The 22,406-nt window shown below is 42.2% G+C and overlaps 1 protein-coding gene across 1 annotated transcript in view; it reads right to left on the reverse strand.

The window, feature by feature from the left end:
- The window catches only part of SPON1 (spondin 1), a 314,216-nt gene that overhangs the window by 218,555 nt on the left and 73,255 nt on the right, over positions 1-22,406 (reverse strand). Inside the window, exons 4-5 of the mRNA XM_084631647.1 lie at positions 16,186-16,259; positions 12,721-12,843 (exon numbers count right to left, since the gene is read on the reverse strand). Coding sequence (XP_084487773.1) covers positions 12,721-12,843; positions 16,186-16,259 — 197 coding nt within the window. The remainder of the gene's footprint in view (positions 1-12,720; positions 12,844-16,185; positions 16,260-22,406) is intronic.

Raw genomic sequence — 22,406 nt, forward strand, 5'->3', positions numbered from 1 at the left:
GCGCTCGGGGCCTTGGGAGGCGCCGGCCTCCTGTGCGGAAAATGACTGTGCCTGCCTTTTGGCTGTGCTGGGGGCCATACCGGGGAGGATGAGGGGTGCCAGGGCCAAGCCTGGCGCTCTGGGGCTGACAGTTTATGGTGCTCAGCCGGTGCTGGGTCTCTCGATAGCTCCGGGGCACTACGCACAGAGGAAGCCTGAGCCAGCGTCGGACGCTCCGGGCCCAGCGGCTGCAATGCAGCCTCCATCAATAGCTGCTTTAGACGAAAGTCTCTTTCTTTCCTTGTTCTTGGCTTAAACGCCTCGCAAATCCTACACCGTTCAGTTTGATGTCCATCCCCCAGGCAACATAGACACGAGTTTGGCATAGGTTTGCAGCACGTGGTGCAAGCCTTGAAGCCATGGGCCTGCGGCATGCCCCGTGGCCCAGGGCGGGTGCTGGAAGCCTCCAAGTACTTAAATGTCCACAACAGGTATGTTAATGAACTGATAACAGCTACTCTGAAGGCTAAGGGACTACTCTTCTACGAGAGAGAGAGAGAGAGAGAGAGAGAGAGAGAGGGAGGTTGTTCCACACCGCCGACGGTAAGAAGGAACTGGAGGGGGTCAGGCCGGCAGGGGTATATATGCGCGGCACAGTGGCACCACTCGGGGGGCCCCGCTGGGAGCCTCTAAGGGAAAAAGTTTCCAACACTCACGCACGCAGCATGCGCACACCGAATGTGGAATGGACGTGAACAAGCAGTCGAAGAACAACACACTCAGAGCAAGCATATAATGCAGTGATTTCATCCTGAGCATTGTTGTGTGGATTCTTTAGCTCTGTTGGTTCCTACACATGACAAGACAATTTTAATTTTAATGGAACACAAGTTCTTCAGCTTCATGGTGTAACTTCAGTTAAATCATCCCTTATTGTGTCCCTAACATAGTGAAGTGTTTTTGGACTTGGAAAGTGACATTTGCTTGAGTTCAAGGCTTTGTCAAATAGCTTGCTGAAGCTCTTTTTTACCATAAAAACAATGCCTCTTTGGCATAAACAGTTCTTTGGAGTAAATTAAAGCACATAAAATGGAGCAGTGTATGGAAATTCCTGTGTATTGAGGAAAGAATATACTACGTGTTATAGTAGTGTTAGGACTTGGCTAGGTTTTATTTATTTATTTTTAAAGTCACAATTGTATAGTGCTTCTCTGCAGTTCTTGTTTGCTAGTCATAGAGAATACAAATGTAAAGAAAGGTCAATGTTATAGTCTTGGAATCTGTTAAGATAAGAGTTAGCAAATAAATTAGCGGGAAACATGAATGAGAAATATAAGTGTTTGTATCTTGTTTATATATTAGCTATATTGCTGTTGTCAGAGCAAAGGGAAATTTTAGCTTTCTCAGTTGTCAGAGACAACCAAAAAGAAACCCTCAAAAACTCAATTTTCTAAATTTGCTCTTGATAAGGGAGATTTTTTCCTACCAACACTGGAACCATATAGCGTGAGAAACAGAATATTCTCCTTCTCTAGCTCCTACTGTAAATGAATAAATGGGAGGTAGTATGAATTTTAAAATAATATTCCCCTTTGGAGATCAATATGAGAAATCTTCTCCAATTACAATGGAAGGTGATATATAATATGATGGACAGCCATATTATATTTATAGAAACCACTGGACTGAAAATATATTTGTGAACACTTCTGCAGTGGTATGACAATTAGTCAGTGATTCAACAAAGTCAATAGTGAACAGGATTTTATTTTAATTTAATAGTTGCATGGCCTCAACATTTTAAACAGCAATTTTGACAACTACTTTTCATTTTTAATACCTCTAAGCCTGGTCTACACTACAAGTTTATGTTGGATTTAGCAGCATTAAATCCGAATTAACCCTGCACCCGTCCACACAACTAAGCCATTTTTTCAAATAAAGGGCTCTTAAAACCGATTTCTGTACTCCTCCCCAACGAGGGGATTAGTGCTGAAATCGACATCACCTTTTCAAATTAGGGTTAGTGTGGAGGCAATTCAAAGGTATTGGCCTCCGGGAGCTATCCCACAGTGCACCATTATGACCACTCTAGACAGCACTCTGATCTTGGATGCACTGGCCAGGTGTACAGGAAAAGCCACGGGAACATCTGAATCTCATTTCCTGTTTGGCCAGGCGAGCTCATCAGCACAGGTGACCATGCAGTCCCAGAATCGAAAAAGAGCTCCCGCATGGACCGAACGGGAGGTACTGGATCTGATTGCTGTATGGGGAGAGGAATCCGTGCTATCAGAACTACGTTCCAAAAGATGAAATGCCAAAATATTTCAAAAAATCTCAGAGGCCATGAGGGACAGAGGCTACATCAGGGATGTAACACAGTGCCGCATGAAACTTAAGGAGCTCAGACAAGAGTACCAGAAAACCAAAGAATCAAACGGACGCTCCAGGACAGAGCCCCAGACATGCCGCTTCTATGCTGAGCTGCATGCAATTCTAGGGGGGGCGGCCACCACTACCCCACCCCTGTCCGTGGACTCCGATGATGGGGTACTCTCCGCCATGGATGAGGATTTTGCAGATGGGGAAGATGAGGAGGAGGACAACGAGCTTGGGCAGAGCACACAGCACACCGTTCTCCCTGACAGCCAGGAACTTTTTATCACCCTGACTGAAATACCCTCCCAACTCAACGAAGCCAGAGAAGGGACCTCTGGTGAGTTTACCTTTTAAAATATAATACATGTTATAAAAGCAAGTGTTTTTTAATGATTAAGTAGCCCTGAGGACTTGGGATGCATTCGTGGCCAGTACAGCTACTGGAAAGTCTGTTAACGTGTCTGGGGATGGAGCGGAAATCCTCCAGAGACATCTCCATGAAGCTCTCCTGGAGGTACTCTAAAAGCCTTTGCAGAAGGTTTCTGGGGAGAGCAACCTTATTCCGTCCTCCATGGTAGGACACTTTACCGCGCCATGCTAGTAGCAAGTAATCTGGTATCATTGTATGTCAAAGCCTGGCAGCGTATGGTCCCGGTGTTTGCTGTCACTCAAGTATCATCCGTTCTTTATCTCTCTGTGTTATCCTCAGGAGAGTGATATCGTTCATGGTAACCTGGTTGAAACAGGGGAATTTGATTAAGGGGACATTCAGAGGTGCCCATTCCTACTGGGCTGTTTGCCTGTGGCTGAAAAGAAATCCTCCCTGCAGTTAGCCACGCGGTGGGAGGGGGGGCCATTGGCGCTGAGCTGTTCACGTTTGGCTAGCAGGGATCTTCCCTGATACCAGCCAGGCGGTGGGGGGAGGGGAAAAGCGATCATCCCAGAAAATTGGATGGGGGGGAGGAGGTTAGTTTGGTTTCTGCTGCCGCACGTTAACAGGAAAACTGCAGCAGTAGATGGCCAACTCAACGGGCTTTGCTTGGTTTGGGAAAGGAGGGGGCTGCTGTTATGAAGCTTGCAGAAGCCGAAAGACTATGGCTTACCATGGCCGCCTGCAAGCCGAATTCTGTTGCCCGGCCCTGCGTGTGTGATCTCTAACACCAAAGCCACAGGCACTCAATATAAGATGCAAAATGCGACCTTGTACCAAAATCACATGTGCTATGTAATGTGAATAGTGTTGTTCACCGTGAAAGAGTATAGCCATTGTTCTGTAAAATGTATCTTTTTAAATACTTCACTCCCTTTTTTTCCTCCAACAGCCGTAAATGTTTCAAGCCTCCCTCCTCCATCCCAGAGGCTCTCTCAGACAAGGCGGCGAAAAAAACGCGTGCATGATGAAATGTTCTCTGAGCTCATGCAGTTGTCCGGCACTGACAGAGCTGTGTGGAGGGACACAGTAGCAGAGTACAGGACAGTGGCCGATGAACATGAGGAGAGGTGGTGGCAGGAAGATCAGAGGAGGCATGAGGAAACACTGGGGCTACTGTGGGATCAAACGGACATGCTCCGGCGTCTGGTGGAGGTTCATGAACAGCAGCAGGATCACAGACTGCCGCTGCAGCCCCTGCTTAACTGCCCTCCCTCCTCCCCAAGTTCCATAGCCTCCTCACCCAGATGCCCAAGAACGCAGCGGGGGTGGGGAGGCTCCGGGCACCCAACCACTCTACCCCAGTGGACAGCCCAAGCAACAGAAGGCTGGCATTCAACAAGTTTTAAAGTGGCCTTTTCCTTCCCTCCTACTCTCCTCCCACACCCCACCCGGGCTACCTTGTGAGTTATCTCCCTATTTTTATAATCAATTAATAAAGAATACATGTTTTTTAAACGATAGTGACTTTATTTCCTTTGCAAGCAAACGGTGATCGAAGGCGGGAGGGTGGGTGGCTTACAGGGAATTAGAGTCAACCAAGGGGGCAGGTTTTCATCAAGGAGAAACAACCAGAAGTGTCACACAGTACCCTGGCCAGTCATGAAACTGGTTTTCAAAGCTTCTCTGATGTGCACCGCTTCCTGCTGTGCTCTTCTAACTGCCTTGGTGTCTGGCTGCGTTTATTCAGCGGCCAGGTGATTTGCATCAACCTCTCACCCCGCCATAAAGTCTCCCCCTTACTCTCACAGAGATTGTGGTGCACACAGCAAGCAGCAATAACAATGGGAATATTGGTTTCGCTGAGGTCTGAGTGAGTCAGTAAACTGCACCAGTGACCCTTTAAACGTCCAAATGCACATTCTACCACCATTCTGCACTTGCTCAGCCTATAATTGAACAGCTCCTGACTACTGTCCAGGCTGCCTGTGTACGGCTTCATGAGCCAGGGCATTAAGGGGTAGGCTGGGTCCCCAAGGATACATATAGGCATTTCAACATCCCCAACAGTTATTTTCTGGTCTGGGAAGTAAATCCCTTCCTGCAGCCATTTAAACAGACCAGAGTTCCTGAAGACGCGAGCGTCATGAACCTTTCCCGGCCATCCCATGTTGATGTTGGTGAAACGTCCCTTGTGATCCACCAGTGCTTGCAGCACCATTGAAAAGTACCCCTTGCGGTTTATGTACTGGCTGCCCTGGTGCTCCGGTGCCAAGATAGGGATATGGGTTCCGTCTATAGCCCCACCACAGTTAGGGAATCCCATTGCAGCAAAGCCATCTAGCATGACCTGCACATTTCCCAGAGTCACTACCTTTGACAGCAGCAGCTCAATGATTGCGTTGGCTACTTGCATCACAGCAACCCCCACAGTAGATTTGCTCACTCCAAATTGATTACTAACTGACTGGTAGCTGTCTGGCGTTGCAAGCTTCCACAGGGCTATTGCCACTCGCTTGTGAACTGTGAGGGTTGCTCTCATCTTGGTATTCTTGCGCTTCAGGGCAGAGGAAAGCAAGTCACAAAGTTCCATGAAAGTGCCCTTACGCATGCAAAAGTTTCGGAGCCACTGGGAATCGTCCCAGACCTGCAACACTATGCGGTCCCACCAGTCTGTGCTTGTTTCTCAGGCCCAGAATCAGCATTCCATGGCATGAGCCTGCCCCATTAACACTATGATCTCCAAATTGCGGGCGAACGCGGTTTTAGAGAAAAGTGTGTTCATGTCCTCATCACTGCGCTGCTGTCGCCTCCTCGCCTGGTTTTTCAGGTGCTGGTTCTGCATACACTGCACGATAATGCGCAAGGTGTTTACAATGGTCATAACTGCTGTGGTGAGCTGAACAGGCTCCATGCTTGCTGTGCAATGGCATCTGCTCCTGCTCGGGCAATCCAGGGAAAAGGGCGCGAAATGATTGTTAGCCATTGCTCTGGCGGAGGGAGGGGTGACTGACAACATGGCTTACAGGGTTGGCTTACAAGGAATTAAAATCAACAAAGGGGGTGGCTTTGCAAGAAACAGAATGGCCCCCTCAAGGATAGAACTCAAAAGTGGGTTTAGCAGGCCATTGATTTCACAGAGGGAGGGAGGAGAAAATGAATACCAAAAAAATCTAGTCTATTTCTTGTTTTGATCTACTTCATCTATCTTTATACTTCTTGCTGGAAGCAGACTGTGCTGTACGACCTCTAGCCATCGTCATCTCCTGGGTGCTCGGCAGAAGACGGTGCAGTAGGACTGCTGATCGTCTTCTGCTGGCTGCAGGTTAAAAGACAGTGCACTGCCGGTAGGACTGAATCGCCATGAGACGAAACTTAAAAGGGAAATGACCTGGCTGAGTCACTCCCATGTTTGCCCAGGCGCCCCGACCTCATCGAGGTCAGTTAAAAGAGCACCCTGGACTACGTTGACGACGGCTACCAGTCATACAGCACTGTCTGCTGCCAAAAGGCAATAAACTGCTGCTGTGTAGCAATGCAGTACCACGTCTGCCAGTACCCAGGAGACATACGGTGAAGGTTAGCTGAGCGGGCTCCATGCTTGCCGTGGTTTGGCATCTGCACAGGTAACTCAAGAAAAAAGGCGCAAAACGATTGTCTGCCCTTGCTTTCACGGAGGGAGGGAGGGAGGGAGGGAAGGGGGGCCTGACTATATGTACCCAGAACCACCCACGACAATGTTTTAGCCCCATCAGGCACTGGTATTTCTACCCAGAATTCAAATGGGTGGCTGGAGACTGCGGGAACTGTGGGATAGCTACCCACAGTGCAATGATCCGGAAGTCGACAGTTGCCTTGGTACTGTGGACACACTCCGCCGACTACATGCACTTAGAGCATTTGTGTGGGGACACACACTATTGACTGTATAAAAACGCTTCCTACAAAACCAACTTCTACAAATTCGACCTAATTTTGTAGTGTAGACAAGGCCTAAGTGTGGACACGTGAAAAATTTCTCTGGCCTTCCAGAAATTTTAGCTAGAAATTTGTTAGTGACTCTTCTGCCTCAGTCCAATCCTGCTGCCACTGAGGTCCAGTGTCAAAAGTCCCACTGATTCTAATGTGAACAAGACTTGGTGTAAAGAGAATAGATTTGTTGTGCTTTCATAATGAGACTTTTCTAATTATATGTTAATGATGGGAGAGTCTACAGATGTAGAAACAAATAATGACTGTAGCTTTCTTTATTTTGTTTTCTAATCATTAAGGGTAACAACATTTAATCCTCTTATTACATGATTCCTTCCCAATAATTAGTTTGATCCTCGTGATTGCGTACACTCTTGACTGAAATGGGGTCAAATCCTGAACTTCTAAAATAGTAAATAACCATGTGTCTACATGGATCCACTGTTATAATTAAAAGAAGAAAAAAGGGACAATAGGAGTAATTATATGAAAGCGACCCTCCTTTACCAAATCATTATAAACACAGATTTTTTTTATATTACTGTGTCGGGTGGAGACTTCCGGCAAGTTCTTTCATTTTAACTTGAAGTCCTGCCCTGCTGTGTCAAAAACCACTCTGTCATATCCATTGTAATAAAAAATAACCCTTCTTTTCTTCTCATAGAATACCCCTGAGCAGGTAGCTCATATTTATTTGTTATTCAAACTATTAAACCAATATATTTTTTATGTGAGTATTCAGCTTCTGAGCTACCCAGTTACTTGTAGTGTAATAAGTCACATGACTGAAAGAGATTCCATTTCAGCTCAAAATTGGGTTTCTGTTCATTTTCATCTATGCATCATTGAAATTTGCTTTCCATGGACACGCGTGCCAGAACAAGCAGATTGCACAAATATATGAGTAAAATGATGCATGAACATAGACAAAATTAATACATTTTACAATTCTAACATATGTTTATAGATTTTATTTATTTATTTACTAGCATTCATCTAGACCTATGCATAGCATACGCTTAATGATTCATGAAGGATAGACTGAAGCATAGTCAGAACATTTTTAAGTGGTTAATGGAAGTTTTTCTGTCTGAGAATCATGGAGGAAGAATAATACACTAAAATCTCTCTAAAGAAAGGAAGAAGAGAAGAAATAAGCAAAGATGTAGAGAAGTAAGTAAAAATTGAATGAGGATATTGATATACTAGGGTATCACAGCAATGTCATGGAATTATGATAATCAGTGGGACATGGTAATACCAGGGTACAAAATATATAGAAATGACAGAGTAGGTCACGCAGGTTGGGGAGTGGCTCTATATGTGAAAGAAAGCACAGAGTCAAATATAGTAAAAATCTTAAATGGATCAAACAGTACCTTAGAATCTCTACAGCTAGAAATTCCATGTTAAATGATAAGAGTACAGCAGTAGGAATATACCACCAAACACCTTATTGGGATGTTGAAGGTGATTCATAGAATCATAGACTTTAAGACGATTATGATCGTCTAGCCTGACCTGATTGTGAAATGCTCAGGCGATTAGAGAGCTTGAAAAACAGAAAACCCAATAATAATGGGGGATTTCAACCATCCCCATATTGACTGGGAACATGTCACCTCAGGAAGGGATGCAGAGATAACATTGTCTAGACACCATTAATGACTGCTTCTTGGAGAAGCTAGTTCTGGAACCCACAAGGGAAGAAGCAATTCTTTTATTTAGACCGAAGTGCTGCACAGGATCTGGTCCAAGAAGTGAATAGAGCTGAACCTCTCAGGGTAACAGCGACTATAATGTAATTAAATTTAACATCCTTTTGGGGGCGTGGGGGTACCAAAGAAACCCACCACAGTAGGATTTATCTTCAAAAAGGGGGAAAACACAAAAATGAGGAGACCAATTAAGCAGAAATTAAAAGTAAGTCATAAGGGTGAAATGCCTGCAAACAACACAGAAACTTTCAAACTAAACATATATCTCAAATAAAAAAAACAAACAGTAAGAGTACCAAAAAACATCACCATGGCTAAACAACAGAGTAAAAGAGGTAGTTAGAGATAAAAAGAGATCCTTTAAAAATTGAAAGTCATATCCTACTGAGGAAAATAAAGAGGAACAAACTCTGTCAAGTCAAGCATAAAAGTATAATTAGGCAGGCCAAAAAAGAATTTGAAGACAACTAAGACACAAAAATGAACAGCAATTTTTTAAAAGTACATCAGAATGAAGAGTGCCAAACAACTGATGGGACCACTGGATGATTAAGGTGCTAAAGGAGCATTCTAGGAACACAAGGCCATTGAGGAGAAGCTAAGTTAATTCTTTGCATCAGTCTTCACTGCAGAGGATGTGAGGAAGATCCCCACACCGGAGCCATTCTTTTTAGATGACCAATATGAAGAACTGCCCCAGACTGAGATGTCAATACAGGATTGAGGTGTCAAATTGTCCCACATTGAGATGTGAATACAGGCACCCTGGCTGGGGTGCTGGGTCGGGGCCACACCATGCAGTTTGGCCCCTCCTCGGCTGGGGCGTTGGTTTGGGGCTGTATCACACAGCTCGGCCCCGCTCTGGCCGGGGGTCTGGGTCTGGGCTGCACCACAAAGGTCCCGGAAGCCGTGGGATAAGCCTGCTCTGCCTCCTATGCGCTCCAATGGGAGCTGCAGGAGCGGTGCCTGCGGATGGGGCAGCGTGCAGAGATGCCTAGCCGTGCCTCTGCGTAGGAGCCAGAGAAGGGACATGCCCCTGCTTCCGGGAGTTGCTTGAGGTAAGCGCCGCTCAAAGCCTGCATCTCCTGAGCCTCTCCCCACACCCCAACCCTCTGCCCTAGCCCTGATCCCCCTCCCACTCTCCAAACCCCTCGATCCCAGCCAGGAACACCCTCCTACACTCCAAACTCCTCATCCCCAGCCCCACCCCAGAGCCTGCACCCCAGCCCCAATTTTGTGAGCATTCATAGCCCATCATGCAATTTCTATTCCCCAATGTGGCCCCCGGGTGAAAAAGTTTGCCCTGGGATATAGTATACTTGGTCCCCATCAAAGGCTCAGAAGCAAAGTAAGCAGTCATGGGATCAGAGGGAAGGTCCTCTTATGGATAAATAACTGATTAAAAGATAGGAAAACAGGGTAGGAATAAATAGTTAATTTTAAATGTGAAGAGAGGTAAATGGGGGCGGGGTTCCTCAAGGATCTGTATTAGGAGCAGTGCTGTTCAACATAGCCATAAATTATCTGGAAAAAGAGGTAAATAGTGAGGTGGTAAAGTTTGCAGACAATACAAAATTACTAAAGATAGTTAAGCCCAAAGCAGACCACAAAGAGTTGCAAATGGATCTCAAAAAACTGGGTGACTGGGCAACAGAATGGCAGATGAAATTTAATATTGATGAATGCAAAATAATGCACATTGGAAAACATAATCCCAACTATACATACAAAATGATCGAATCTAAATTAGCTGTTACCACTCAACAAAGATTTTGGAATCATTGTGGATAATTCTCTGAAAATGTGGACTCAGTGTGCAGCAGCAGTCAAAAAAGCAACAGAATGCTCAGAACCATTAGGAAAGGGATAGATAATAAGACAGAAAACATCTCAGTGCCACTATATAAATCCCTGCTACACCCACACTTGAATACTGTGTGCAGTTCTGGTCACCTCATCTCCAAAAAACATATTAGAATTGGAAAAAGTACAGAGAACAAAAATGATTAGAGGTACAGCTTCTGTACAAGGAGAGATTAAAAAGACAGACTGTTCGGCTTGGAAAAGAGACAACGGGGGGGGAGGGGGAGGGGAATACAATAGAGGTCTATAAAACTAATGACTGGGATGGAAAAAGTGAATAAGGAGGTGTTATTTATCCACTTCACGTAACACAAGGAAAAGGGGTCACCCAATGAAATTAATAGTCAGCAGGTTTAAAAGAAACATAAGGAAGCATTTCTTCACACAAAGCACAGTCAACGTGTGGAACTCGTTGCCAGGGGATGTTGTGAAGACCAAAACTAGAATGGGTTTTAAAAAAGAATTAGATAAGTTCATGGAGGACAGGTCCATCAGTGGCTATCAGTCAAGATGGTCAGGGATGCAACCCCATGCGTTGGGTCTCCCTACACTTCCAACTGCCAGAAGCTGGGACTGGACAACAGGAGATGGATCACTCGCTAATTGCCCTTCTCTGTTTTTTCCCTCTGAAGCATCTGGAATCGGCCACTGCCAGAAAACAGGATACCAGGCTAGATGGACCATTGGTCTGACTCTCTATGGCCATTCTAATGTTCTAATAAGATACATTCCATGGGAGTGAAAAGAAATAATTTGATTCTTCTATTCAGAATGTGTCCGTAATACCAGCCAAATCTATGCACACAATGAATCTGAATGGGTACCATTTAGCAGGTACACAAATCATCTCATATCTCAAAAGAGCATCACTGTGAATACTGGCACTATGGCTTGTTTTATCCTCCATGTGTTTGTTCTGTTGCCCAACCAGCAAGTCAAACAAGTTTTAGTATATCATCGCAAACTTGTACTAACCCACATGATGCCGTATCTGAACTATTCTATGTTCAACTTAATAAAGCAAAACTTGAGACAGAAACAGCGTAATCAGTATCAAGGAACAATTCATACGCAGACAGATCTTTGACGGATGATGAAAATTCACCACATTGGGTGACAGTGATATTAAAAAGAAAAGCTACACACAAAAGCTTTAATAAAGATCATGCAGTAGACAACATATTATCAAAGCTTAAAGACCAAATAAATATATGACTTTCATCCCTAAGCCCACCCGCCTTTGTCAATCTACCTATCATTGTCAATGATAATGAAGAACAAATGTAAGATGGAAAAGACAAAGAGGGGAACTAAAAAGAATAAAAAACAAACAAAGATCCCCATTTTCTATGCATGTTTTTGTAGATTTAATTTTAAAAATAAAAGCTATTTGCATTTTATTGCCATAAAACCACTGATTCTGTAGATTAGAAACTTTGCAATACTTGATTTAAATTATGAAAAAAGTTTGTATTTTAAGATTTGAACATTTATCCAGCTAGCATTGTGAAAGAAAGAGGAACACATAAATGATGCTGTACACATTCAGCCAACCTCATTAACAGACTGATTCGGTGCCCACTGAAATCAATGGGAGTCTTTCCATATGGTCATTGGATTGGGCATATGCACTGCTGCAAACTCAACATTTTATATTGAATCTTGTGATATTTCCTGTGTTTCTAAAAAACTCAGCACCAAGACTTATGTAATTAAGTGAGACTCCCTAAAAAAAAAAAAAAAAAAAAAAAAGAGAGAGAGAGAGAGAGAGAGAGAATAAGTTTCTAACCCTCATGGTTGCAAAGAGAGCTTGAAAATGTGACCCTAAAACAGTACATTTCAAATCTCAAATGCCAGAAGGCGAATCAACCCCAATTTAAAATTTTAAAATCTCATGGTTTTTAAACCAACCTCTTGATTTTTGGGGGACTGACTTGAGATTTTCGAACACTTGGGGTTGGCAATATTACATGTATTCATCATAATGTAGACCAGGGATTGGCAACCTTTGGCATGTGGCCCCCTAGGATAAGCCTCCTGGCGGCCCGGGCCAGTTTGTTTACTTGCCACGTCCGCAGGTTCGACCGATTGCAGTTCCCACTGGCTGCGGTTCACATTCCCAGGCCAAATGGAGGCTGCAGGAAGCGGCAGCCAGCACATCCCTCCACCCGCGCCGCTTCCCGCAGCCCCCAGTGGCTTGAGACGGTGAACTGCAGCCAGTGGGAGCCGCGATCGGCCGAACCTGCAGACACAGCAAGTAAACAAACCAGCCCGGCCTGCCAGGGGGCTTACCCTGGTGGGCCGCATGCCAAAGTTGCTGATCCCTGATGTAGACTGTCTTTCTGTAGGTTAGTTTTATCACCTCTCACCAAGAATCCCCACACTCCTTATTTTAGCCTCTAGATTCTACTGCAATAATAAAATAATAATACTCACGTGGATAATCTTTTGGATGTGTCTTCTCTGACCAGTTTCCATAAAAAGTTAGCCTATATTTAGCAGTTCCACAGGCACAACAGTCTAAGATTGGTTTATCAGTCACCCCCTCAAAGGTCGAGTCTAAAAAGCAGCGGTAGAAGCAGTTATTGAAAATGTTCGGTTGCAATTCAACAGACGACAGCAAAACTCCAATTATAAATAGGAGTAACTCAGCATAACTCCTAGTATTTTATTCTTCTGAGTTACAATTAGCTATGGGCCAAAACTGGAACCTTGATATTTCAAAGTGGGGTTAATGATTTGGCTTCATATCCCTGGATCTGAACCTGCCACTATGGTTTTGGTTCCATTTCAGGTCCAAAAACTGGGCAGTTTTTCTGGTTTTTATTTCTATTTGGATCAAAATTTCCTAAGGACAGCTGCTCTCTGATTTAGCCTTAAAATCTAAATCTAATCTAAAATCCAAATCTAAATATAATCCAGAGCTGAAGCCAAACACGATGTCATCAGCCTAACTCTAGTTAAAATACAGCTCTGTTTTCTTTCGTGAATTAATAAGAAGCCAACAGTAACAAATTGTCCTATCTGTCAGCCCTTAAAAGAGATTAAGGAGGATCAGACTGTATTTGGCTCTTGTGTGAGTGAACACGGGAAGGGAGAGTACTGGACGCCTTGTACAGGAAGCGGAGTATAAAAGCAGACCTTTCAATCTCCTGAGCACAAAGACTTCTCCAAGCTAGTGCCGCTAGTCTCTCCAAAGGAGTGGAGGAAGTAGGAAGGAGCTAGAGCCAAGACACTGCACCTTCTGAAAGCAGCATATGCTGGTCTCTCTGAAAGCATGGCCAGTGACCACATACCCTCCCCTTTCCCCAGGAGTCCTAGGAGGCATTGTGTCTGCTTGTGGTCTCATGCCTTCTCTGCTGGGCCGTGCAGCTCCACACTTTTCCCTAGCACTCAATGCAGCCCTGTGCTTTCAGGTCACAACTGAATATGATCAAAGCACAAAACTCACTTACAGGACTAATATGCCTTTTCCTATCTAAAGCTCCATCTAGATTTGGAAGATAGGTTGTATTTAAAAATGTGTTAGCTGAAATGTTTTAACTAACATATTTTGAACACGTGTATAGACAAGGTTTAACACCTTTAAAAATATGTTAGCTGGTCATGATCAATCCGAGATTCCCATTTACATGGTTGACCATGACCAGCTCACATGTTTTAAATATGACTTGCCCTGTCTACACTAGTGTTTAAAAACATGTTAGTTAAAATGTTTAGTTAATGCATTTTAAACACAACCTATTTTCCTAGTATACACATGATACAAATTTACTTCCTATTCCCAACTTCATGTCCTTGCTTTTCTACTGTTCTCTCTCTTCTCAGGAACATGAACAGCTGTCTCAGTTTCATTTATTTTGCTTGCTTGCAGTGGTCTTATTCAACATACTCACCACTCATAATGTGAAAGGTTATTTTTAATGACTATAATGTGCATTCTTGAATGTATGAAAGAGAACAACATAATGGCACATGAGAATCTTGGGTAGCATCAAGGATGTCAGATTTATTAAATCCAGTTAAGCATCTTATTAGCACACATTCGGTTTCTTAAAAACGAAGCACATTATAGTCAGGGCCAAATTAAACTAATCCAGGGTCTTAACTTCAAGCCCAAAAATCAAATGGTCATCTCCTTAGCTTCTCCTAAACTACACACAGCCGAAGCAATTTCCAAACTGGTGGGGAGAAGGGGACAGAGGTGGTATCATCTTACAACAGTTATCTCTGCATTTCTGCACAAAGAAATTATCATTCCTTTCCAGGAAATCTGACTAATGAGCCCCCTCTTCGAGTTTGAATCTCCTCAAATTAAACCTCTGTTTAAAGGCAGCTTGACAGAAAGTCTCAAAACGTTTAGAAATTAATCCTATATAGCAGGAAAAAGAGAGGAAGGCAATACTACTTGCCAAACAAACTGAGTTTAGGGGCCACTTGCCTGATTTCTTTCGCCTAGTTCTATGTACTTGTTAAGCACTGACCTTGGGATTTTCAAAAGCACCTGATGGATTTAGGCGCACAAATGCCCTTGACTTTCAAGTCCCTTAGCTGCTTTTGAAAATCTTCCCGCAAAAGAGTCTGCATTGTCATGAAGACCGTCCTTGCCTGAGGAGTTAACATGAAGACAAACATAAAACAAGACAATAGGATAACTAAAGGAATGGAAATACCTAAGGCATTGTCTCTTTATAAATCCCACCGCTCTAGAGAGGAATAATCACTTCATGTTGAAACATAGAGATAATCATTGACAATTCCACGTCTATCTCCACCTCCCTATCATCTTGGAAACACCTGCACTATGCAGCATTCAGGGAATGATAAGGAGGGCTTGGCCCTCATTTATAAACACAGAGATTAACACCTAACTAAAAGAAGGTTGAGGGGAGATATGATTGCTCCCTATAAATATATCAGAGGGATAAATACTGGAGAGGGAGAGGAATTATTTAAACTCAATACCAATGTGGACACAAGAACAAATGGATAATAAACTGGCCACTAGGAAGTTTAGACTTGAAATTAGACGAAGGTTTCTAACCATCAGAGGAGTGAAGTTTTGGAAAAGCCTTCCAAGGGAAGCAGTGGGGGCAAAAGATCTATCTGGCTTTAAAATTAAACTCAATAAGTTTATGGAGGAGATGGTATGATGGGATAACATGGTTTTGGTAATTAAATATTCATGATAAATAGGCCCAATGACCTGTGATGGGATATTAGATGGGGTGGGATCTGAGTTACCCAGGAAAGAATTTTCTGTAGTATCTGGCTGGTGAATCTTGCCGATATGCTCAGGGTTTAGCTGATCACTATATTTGGGGTCGGGAAGGAATTTTCCTCCAGGGCAGATTGGAAGAGGCGCTGGAGGTTTTTCGCCTTCCTCTGTAGCATGGGGCACGGGTCACTTGCTGGAGGATTCTCTGCTCCTTGAAGTCTTTAAACCACGATTTGAGGACTTCAATAGCTCAGACATAGGTGAGAGGTTTATCGCAGGAGTGGGTGGGTGAAATTCTGTGGCCTGCGTTGTGCAGGAGGTCAGACTAGATGATCATAATGGTCCCTTCTGACCTTAGTATCTATGAATCTATTTGCATAAGTGAATGCAATTTAATGTGAAGTGTGGAAGTCATTGCCTGGTGATTGGGAGGGTGTGCCCTACCTATAGGTCCACATGGAAGAAGTACAAGGGTGGAAGTGGGGAAAGGATATTAAAATTGTAAGAAGGATCACGTAGATGGTGAGAAAACATCATCAGACAGCAGATACCAAACCTATACCAGGACAGAGTTGTGCAGAACATCAAAGTTGAGGTGTAGCAGCTTAAACTAGATACAGAGGACAAGAAGCAGCCGATGGAACATTTCAAAGAGGGCCAAGGGAGGACCTGGTTCATCTTACCTTGCTCACATAGTTTCTTGGTAAGAGACCCCTCGTCTTGAAAATAAATAATTCGCTTCTGCACAATACTGGCTCTGTTGAAGAGAGAAATACAGGTACAATGAAACATATCTGTTCCTTAAAAGGAAGAAGAGAATGAACTTTGAAGAACTGAATGGACAGTCTAGAACATTCTTAGAATGTTTTGTAAAAACTGCTACATTACAAAGTATCTGTCTCTAGAAGTCTGTCTACAGTCAGGTATACCTCAAAGTCTGTATACAGTCAGGTAGCCAACTCTTTCCCCCCCCCCCCCCCATGAGAACCATGTTTTAAGAACTGTGTTATATCCAAACTATTTCCTCTGTGGTGAGTAATATTTCCTATCTAAACTAGTCCTCCCCCCCCATATATACACACCTACAGCGCTATAGAAAGAGATACAGATGGAGAGATGCATATTTTTATTTCAAGTTGCATTTGATTATCATTACATATGGCAGAAACTTGAAATAATTTTGATGCCTGAAAAAAAGGTGATCAGTCATATTGTACGGAGTCAGCCTTTTTGAAGTGTAGGATATTCAACTGTCAGAAATTCAGAAAAATAACACCTCTAAAAACAAGCAGCTGTTTATAAGAAATCACTTGGCGTTCTGAGGAGATAAATGTTTCTGATACACGGCAGCAACTTAATGCAGATATAATATGCTATTATCACACAGAACTATCATACTAAATTCCTCTAAAGGGCAACACCAGCTCTTTGTCTTTTGTGAGTTTGCTGCATTAGCAGGGCACATGTGGTCAGAGGGCAAAGCTTGCCTTGACCCTCACAGCTCAGGCCACTGGGGAGCTATGTATGTTTTTAGATGACAGCATACAAGTTTAGAGGGTTTTCTCTCATTTATTTTCTTTTTTTCATGTGGTTTCATCTTGACTTCCTCCTCTGTTACATAAATCTTCAAATAAATACAGGCAGAAGGTGCAAATATTATAAGCATTACTAGTAATAATTTTTATTTCCAGATAATTTTAAATCCTATCGTTGAGCAGTTCTGAACAAGTATATTGAAATATGGGCAACTCCCCTTCTTTAAAAACAGGATGCTAAACAGTTGCCATCTGACTGTGACATGTTGCTAAAGTACTCTGTACAAGTTATAATTGGATTTCTTTTCTTTTTAGCCCACATAATTATGTGAATTTAAATTCACAGAAGCCCTGTGTCCTTTCCAAAGTAAAAACTTACAGGCTTCAGTCAAAATAAAGGAAATTTGAGAAACCATTCCTCAGTTTGGGATTACTTTGCATTTCCTTTGTTTACCCATAAGAAAACATCACCCACTTCCAGACCTATTATTACCAGCATGTTGGCATAATTTATTTAACACTTCTGCTCTTACCAAAGTATAAAGCAAAGAAAAATGGTTAACAAGAATTAATTGTCACGTCAGATGAAGGCCATATAAGTTAAAAGTGCATGGGCCTGAGTCTACTATCACCTCCGTTTTACATTTACTTCACGGAATTCCACGGATTTATTCTCTATTTACCAAATGAGAGGTGAATCTGGCTGTATATGGTTAAAGCTGCTGTTAATGTAAGAGATGTGAACTTGTGCTGACAAACGTCCTACCCCAGACACATCACCAGAAAAGAATGCAATTGATTGTGCTTCCTTCTCCAGAATGCAAGAGTGGTGTAGAGTGGCAATATACAAAGGAAATACTTCATTTCACACTAAAAATGCCCACGAGAACAGCTGATGTTCATAGACCGGAAGAGGCTTCAGAAAGCTAGAGCTCGCCCTAAACGTTAACGGGGTTGGCAACATGTACAAGCACTGGTGGGAAGGGCCAATTTAGGAAAACCAACCAAGAAAGGTAAAAAAAAGCAGTGTGAAGCAAGGACCGGCACAAGATCCCCCCATGCATAGAATCAGAGGCTGCATTTCCAGCGTTTAGGAGAGCAGCTTGTGAACATCACCTATAGGAAGGGAGACTATCGTAGATATAAGCAGAGAGTAAATCATAATAAATGGTTTAATGTTAGATAAACCTAGGACATATTAATGGCAGGACGGTCTTGGGCTGAATCAGACAGAGTTAGCAGGCACTATCCAAATACGTCCGTGGCAGAGAACAAAAATTTGCTGCGACATCACACTATGGTGACAGTAGTTCCACTGATCAAGAAAAAAAGGAAAGAAAAAAAATCCTTCTAGTAATAGCAAATGCCCAGCAGACAATGGCATGTTTAAGAAAAGGGTAGATTATCATACTTGCTTGAATTTCTCCTAAATTACCAAAAGGACTGTTGGAGCAAGACGCTACAATGCAGAAGAGGCTCTCTTCTCTCCTAGAGAGATTCAGTGAAACATTAAATGTCCTTAAAGAACTATCCATCAACAGAATAAAACTAGCTAATAGCCACTTAGGATGATTAGTAAAATTCAGCATAACCATCCTCTAAGCTGCAATGCATGGGCATAATTAGGGCCTCATGTGTTTAAAAGAGATCTTTATTCCTTGTACACAATGGAGTGGCAAAGAACATCTTAATGGACAGGTTTCTCTTTTCAAATTTGTGTGTGTGTGTGTGTGTGTGTGTGTGTGTGTATACTTTCATTCTCTCATATATATATGTGAGAGAATGAAAGTTTCTTTTAGCATTTTTTTAAAAAATACAACACAACAACAACTAAGAGTGGGGGAAGGATTCACCAAACCTGCAGCAGAGGCAAATACTTTAGAATATTACATTTTGGAAAAGCTATCAGACTGTTTTTTTTCCTTTTTGAACACTCTTAAAGTTTAAATTTTTTGTTTCGCCTCAGAGTTGGCTGATGAGCATGACATACCAGAGAAACAGTTCACTTCCCTTTCCTCACAGCTTTGTGAGTCATTATGTCTTCAGCTGTGTTCAAAAATTATATATGGAGCTGATCATTTTCTCATTGAAGTCAATCGGAGTTTTGCCATTGGCATCAACTGGAACAGGATCTGCAGATTAGACAGAGTGATGCATACATACCGTAGATATGCATACATTGATATGAATCTGCACAGACAGGAGAGGCTTTTTTATTCAGTGAATTTAATAATGGTTTTATTTGCTGTCTGGTTTAATAATCAGCATTCTAGGTCACAAACTGATTTGCTAACCAAACAGGAGCTGGTCTTTGTGTTAGTCTGCTTTAAAGTGTTTGACATTATGCTGACTCAGCTGTAAGACATCTGCCGCTGACAAAAGAAAGATTTTTGCTCAGGGTTTTGATGCTGCTGTAGCAGGGGAGCTGTAAACCCAAAATTCAGAGGTTAGGATTTTCAGAGAAGTAAGAGTGAGACACACAGGCCCTTAGGCACCCATGTGGGATATTTGCATCCTGAGCCCAAGCACATAAGAATAAGAGGGCATTGTACACCTTATTCACCCCTTTTCTGCCCCAGAGTAGGTGGGTGGGGAGAGCTGAATACCAAGCAGAGCCTTCACTCTGCCCCTGCAATGTGCCAGCTAGCAAAGCTGACCCAGCTATGGGGGTTATTGTAATTTGGGACACAAGCAGATTACTATGCCCCTGAACTGAGGAGGAAGCAGCAATGGAATTTGCTTCAGAAAGTTGTCCGAGTTGCATTCACTCCCAGGACTACCCTGGATTGATGTAAAAGCTTTTGCATGAAAGGAATTTGCATATTTGCTTAAAAACAACTATGTCATATTCAGTGTTCTGTCCAGCTGTATGCCACACTTGCAGCATGTAGGGGCTGGAACCTGCTCCAAAAGAATACCCATGGCATAAGAAATTTCCTAACCAGCACAGTGTTGCTGCAATGGCTGTATGCTGTCCTTCCTCCCAGCACCCAGTGCAGGGGCATGCTGGGGAGAACAGACCGTGAGTGGCTTGAATGGTCTTGTTATTATCAGCTAATGCAAAAAGCCCTCACAAGCAGTTACAAGCTAATACAACTCAGAGCAACCCTGAAGATGCTCTAAATTGCACAAAAAGCTTTAATTTGGCAGGTGCAACTGTTTCCACTAGAAATTTTTTAAGAGAAAACTCTAAAAGATCATCTTGTTCTTTTTCTCAAACCACACCCCAACTTATTTATGGTTTTGTTCCTAAATCACTAGTCACTTCTGAAAACTTAGGCCAAAGCCCTCAATTCAATAAACAGTTTGACATTTTAATAAAACATATGGAATACATTTTTGAAGCATTACTCAGTGTCATGGCCAAAAATGACACTTAACCAAAATAAAACTATTTTGCATAATTCCCTGTTCAGTACCTTAACCTCATTCAAGTGCAATATATTTCCTTCTCTGAGTAACAAATCTATTTGCCTCCTGATTCCTGGTAGGTGGAAATGAGGACAATACACATTTCACATTCAAATGGAATATGTGGAAAGTAAACTTCCACACTTTTTCTGTATGTGAAATGGCTTGGGTTGGCAGTCTAAGAGTTATAATTGAAACAATTTCCATTTTGGGACAACCTTTTTGATTCAAGTAAGTATTAGTGCCACTCAGTAGTATTGTAAAAGCTTGGGAAACCTGCCTAATAAGCAAAATCAGCATTTGAAAGCTTGTGAGATTTGAAAGAACTTAAATAGCTTATATGAAAATGTAAAAGTGGTTAAATAAGAGAGACCAAACCCCAACCAGGTATCAAGAAATCATGCTACATTACTGGATTATGGACGAGAGGCTTTTTTTGCTTTTTATTGTGAGTTAAACTTTTTTTTGCTACATCACAATTTGTTCCTTCAACTATTTCCTTCTCATATTTTTATTTTATTTTATTGCATGTTGGAATTCCTTTGCCAGCTTTCAATATACCCACAGAAAATATATTTAACAGGACTGTTGATGAGAAGGTAGGAGTTCCCCACCCTTCCCCTTTTATATATACACAGAGTTTCTGAATGTTCAATTTTTAGTGCAAAAGTTCAATTTATACCAGTCTAGAAACTGAATTGGAGAACAATATATTTGCCAACTGTTCTATTTTTGCTGGGAAAACCCTGATTTTTGTTGGTAGTGATGGGAGGTTTTTTTAAAATGTAGCGTGTAATTTAGGGTAACTACAGTGCTGGCTATGCTGTGCTATATATAAATATTTACATTGAAATTATGTTAAAAGAAGGTAACGGTAGCAAAGCCAAGCACTTAGAAGTTAGGCAATGACATAATATCCTGGAGGTTTCCCAAAAATCTATTTATATCTTGAGGCCCCGAATTAGAGATTTTTATTTCAAATAAGCTAAAATTCACCAGAATGCACACACAGCCACCTGGCAGCTGAGGGCCCAGCAACAACTCCCAAGCTCCTAGGTTATTTGGTGAATTTAGTCTGGGGAAAATGTTTTAGATGCTGGCACCTGTGGAATTGTGTTCTAACTCATTATAAACACAATTCCATCTTCATCAGAGTTTACCAGAGTTTGATCAACCAGCATTGACAGAGACTCACTGCTATTAGAATCATGCTTAAAATCATTTTTCTTCTGATGTCTAGCCTAGGCTAAGACATAGATTTTAAACTTGGTGCTTACACAGGTTGGGCCAACCAAGCATACTTTTACTTGCTTTAGATAGAATCTTGTTTAAGTTGAGTTTCACTGTTTCCCTAACTCAGTTTTTAGGCTACTGCAGACAAGGCACTGTCTTCTCTTTAGTAGCATACTGTCAGACACAAAATAACAAAAGTCTCAACAACAAAATCAATAAAGGGTTTTTTTTTCTTTTGTTTCATTCTTATAAAAGTGTTAAGCACTTCAGACCAATGTCAGGAGATATAGCCAAGCAAAATTCTGCATCAAGATCAAAGAACTGTAAGTAACTTTCATGGATTTTGCTGAACTTTCACCAGTCTTTTGTTGTCCCTGATTCTGTACTTAGCCATGCCATCATATGCACAAGCATGATTCCCACTGACTTCAAGATAGGATCTGGCCTATCATATATAATACAACAAGAAACATCTCAGGGAAATGTTATTAAATATGCTGCAATGTTATATTTGTCGTGTGCTCAGAAAATCTCTCTGTTCTTTGCCTGAATTGTCACAGATATAAATATTAAATCTAAAACCTCCAGGATAAAAACCCATGATGAAGAGATTTTTTCTGACACTCGATGCTTTTCTTCTCAAGAAAAAAAAAAGATAAAAAGTAAGAAAGATTGGCTAGACCTCTTGAGTAAACTTTAAGCCCCTTCACACCAGACGCTTCTGA

The sequence above is a fragment of the Lepidochelys olivacea genome (assembly GCF_965140295.1).
Source record: "Lepidochelys olivacea isolate rLepOli2 genome assembly, chromosome: 6".
NCBI lineage: Eukaryota > Metazoa > Chordata > Testudines > Cheloniidae > Lepidochelys > Lepidochelys olivacea.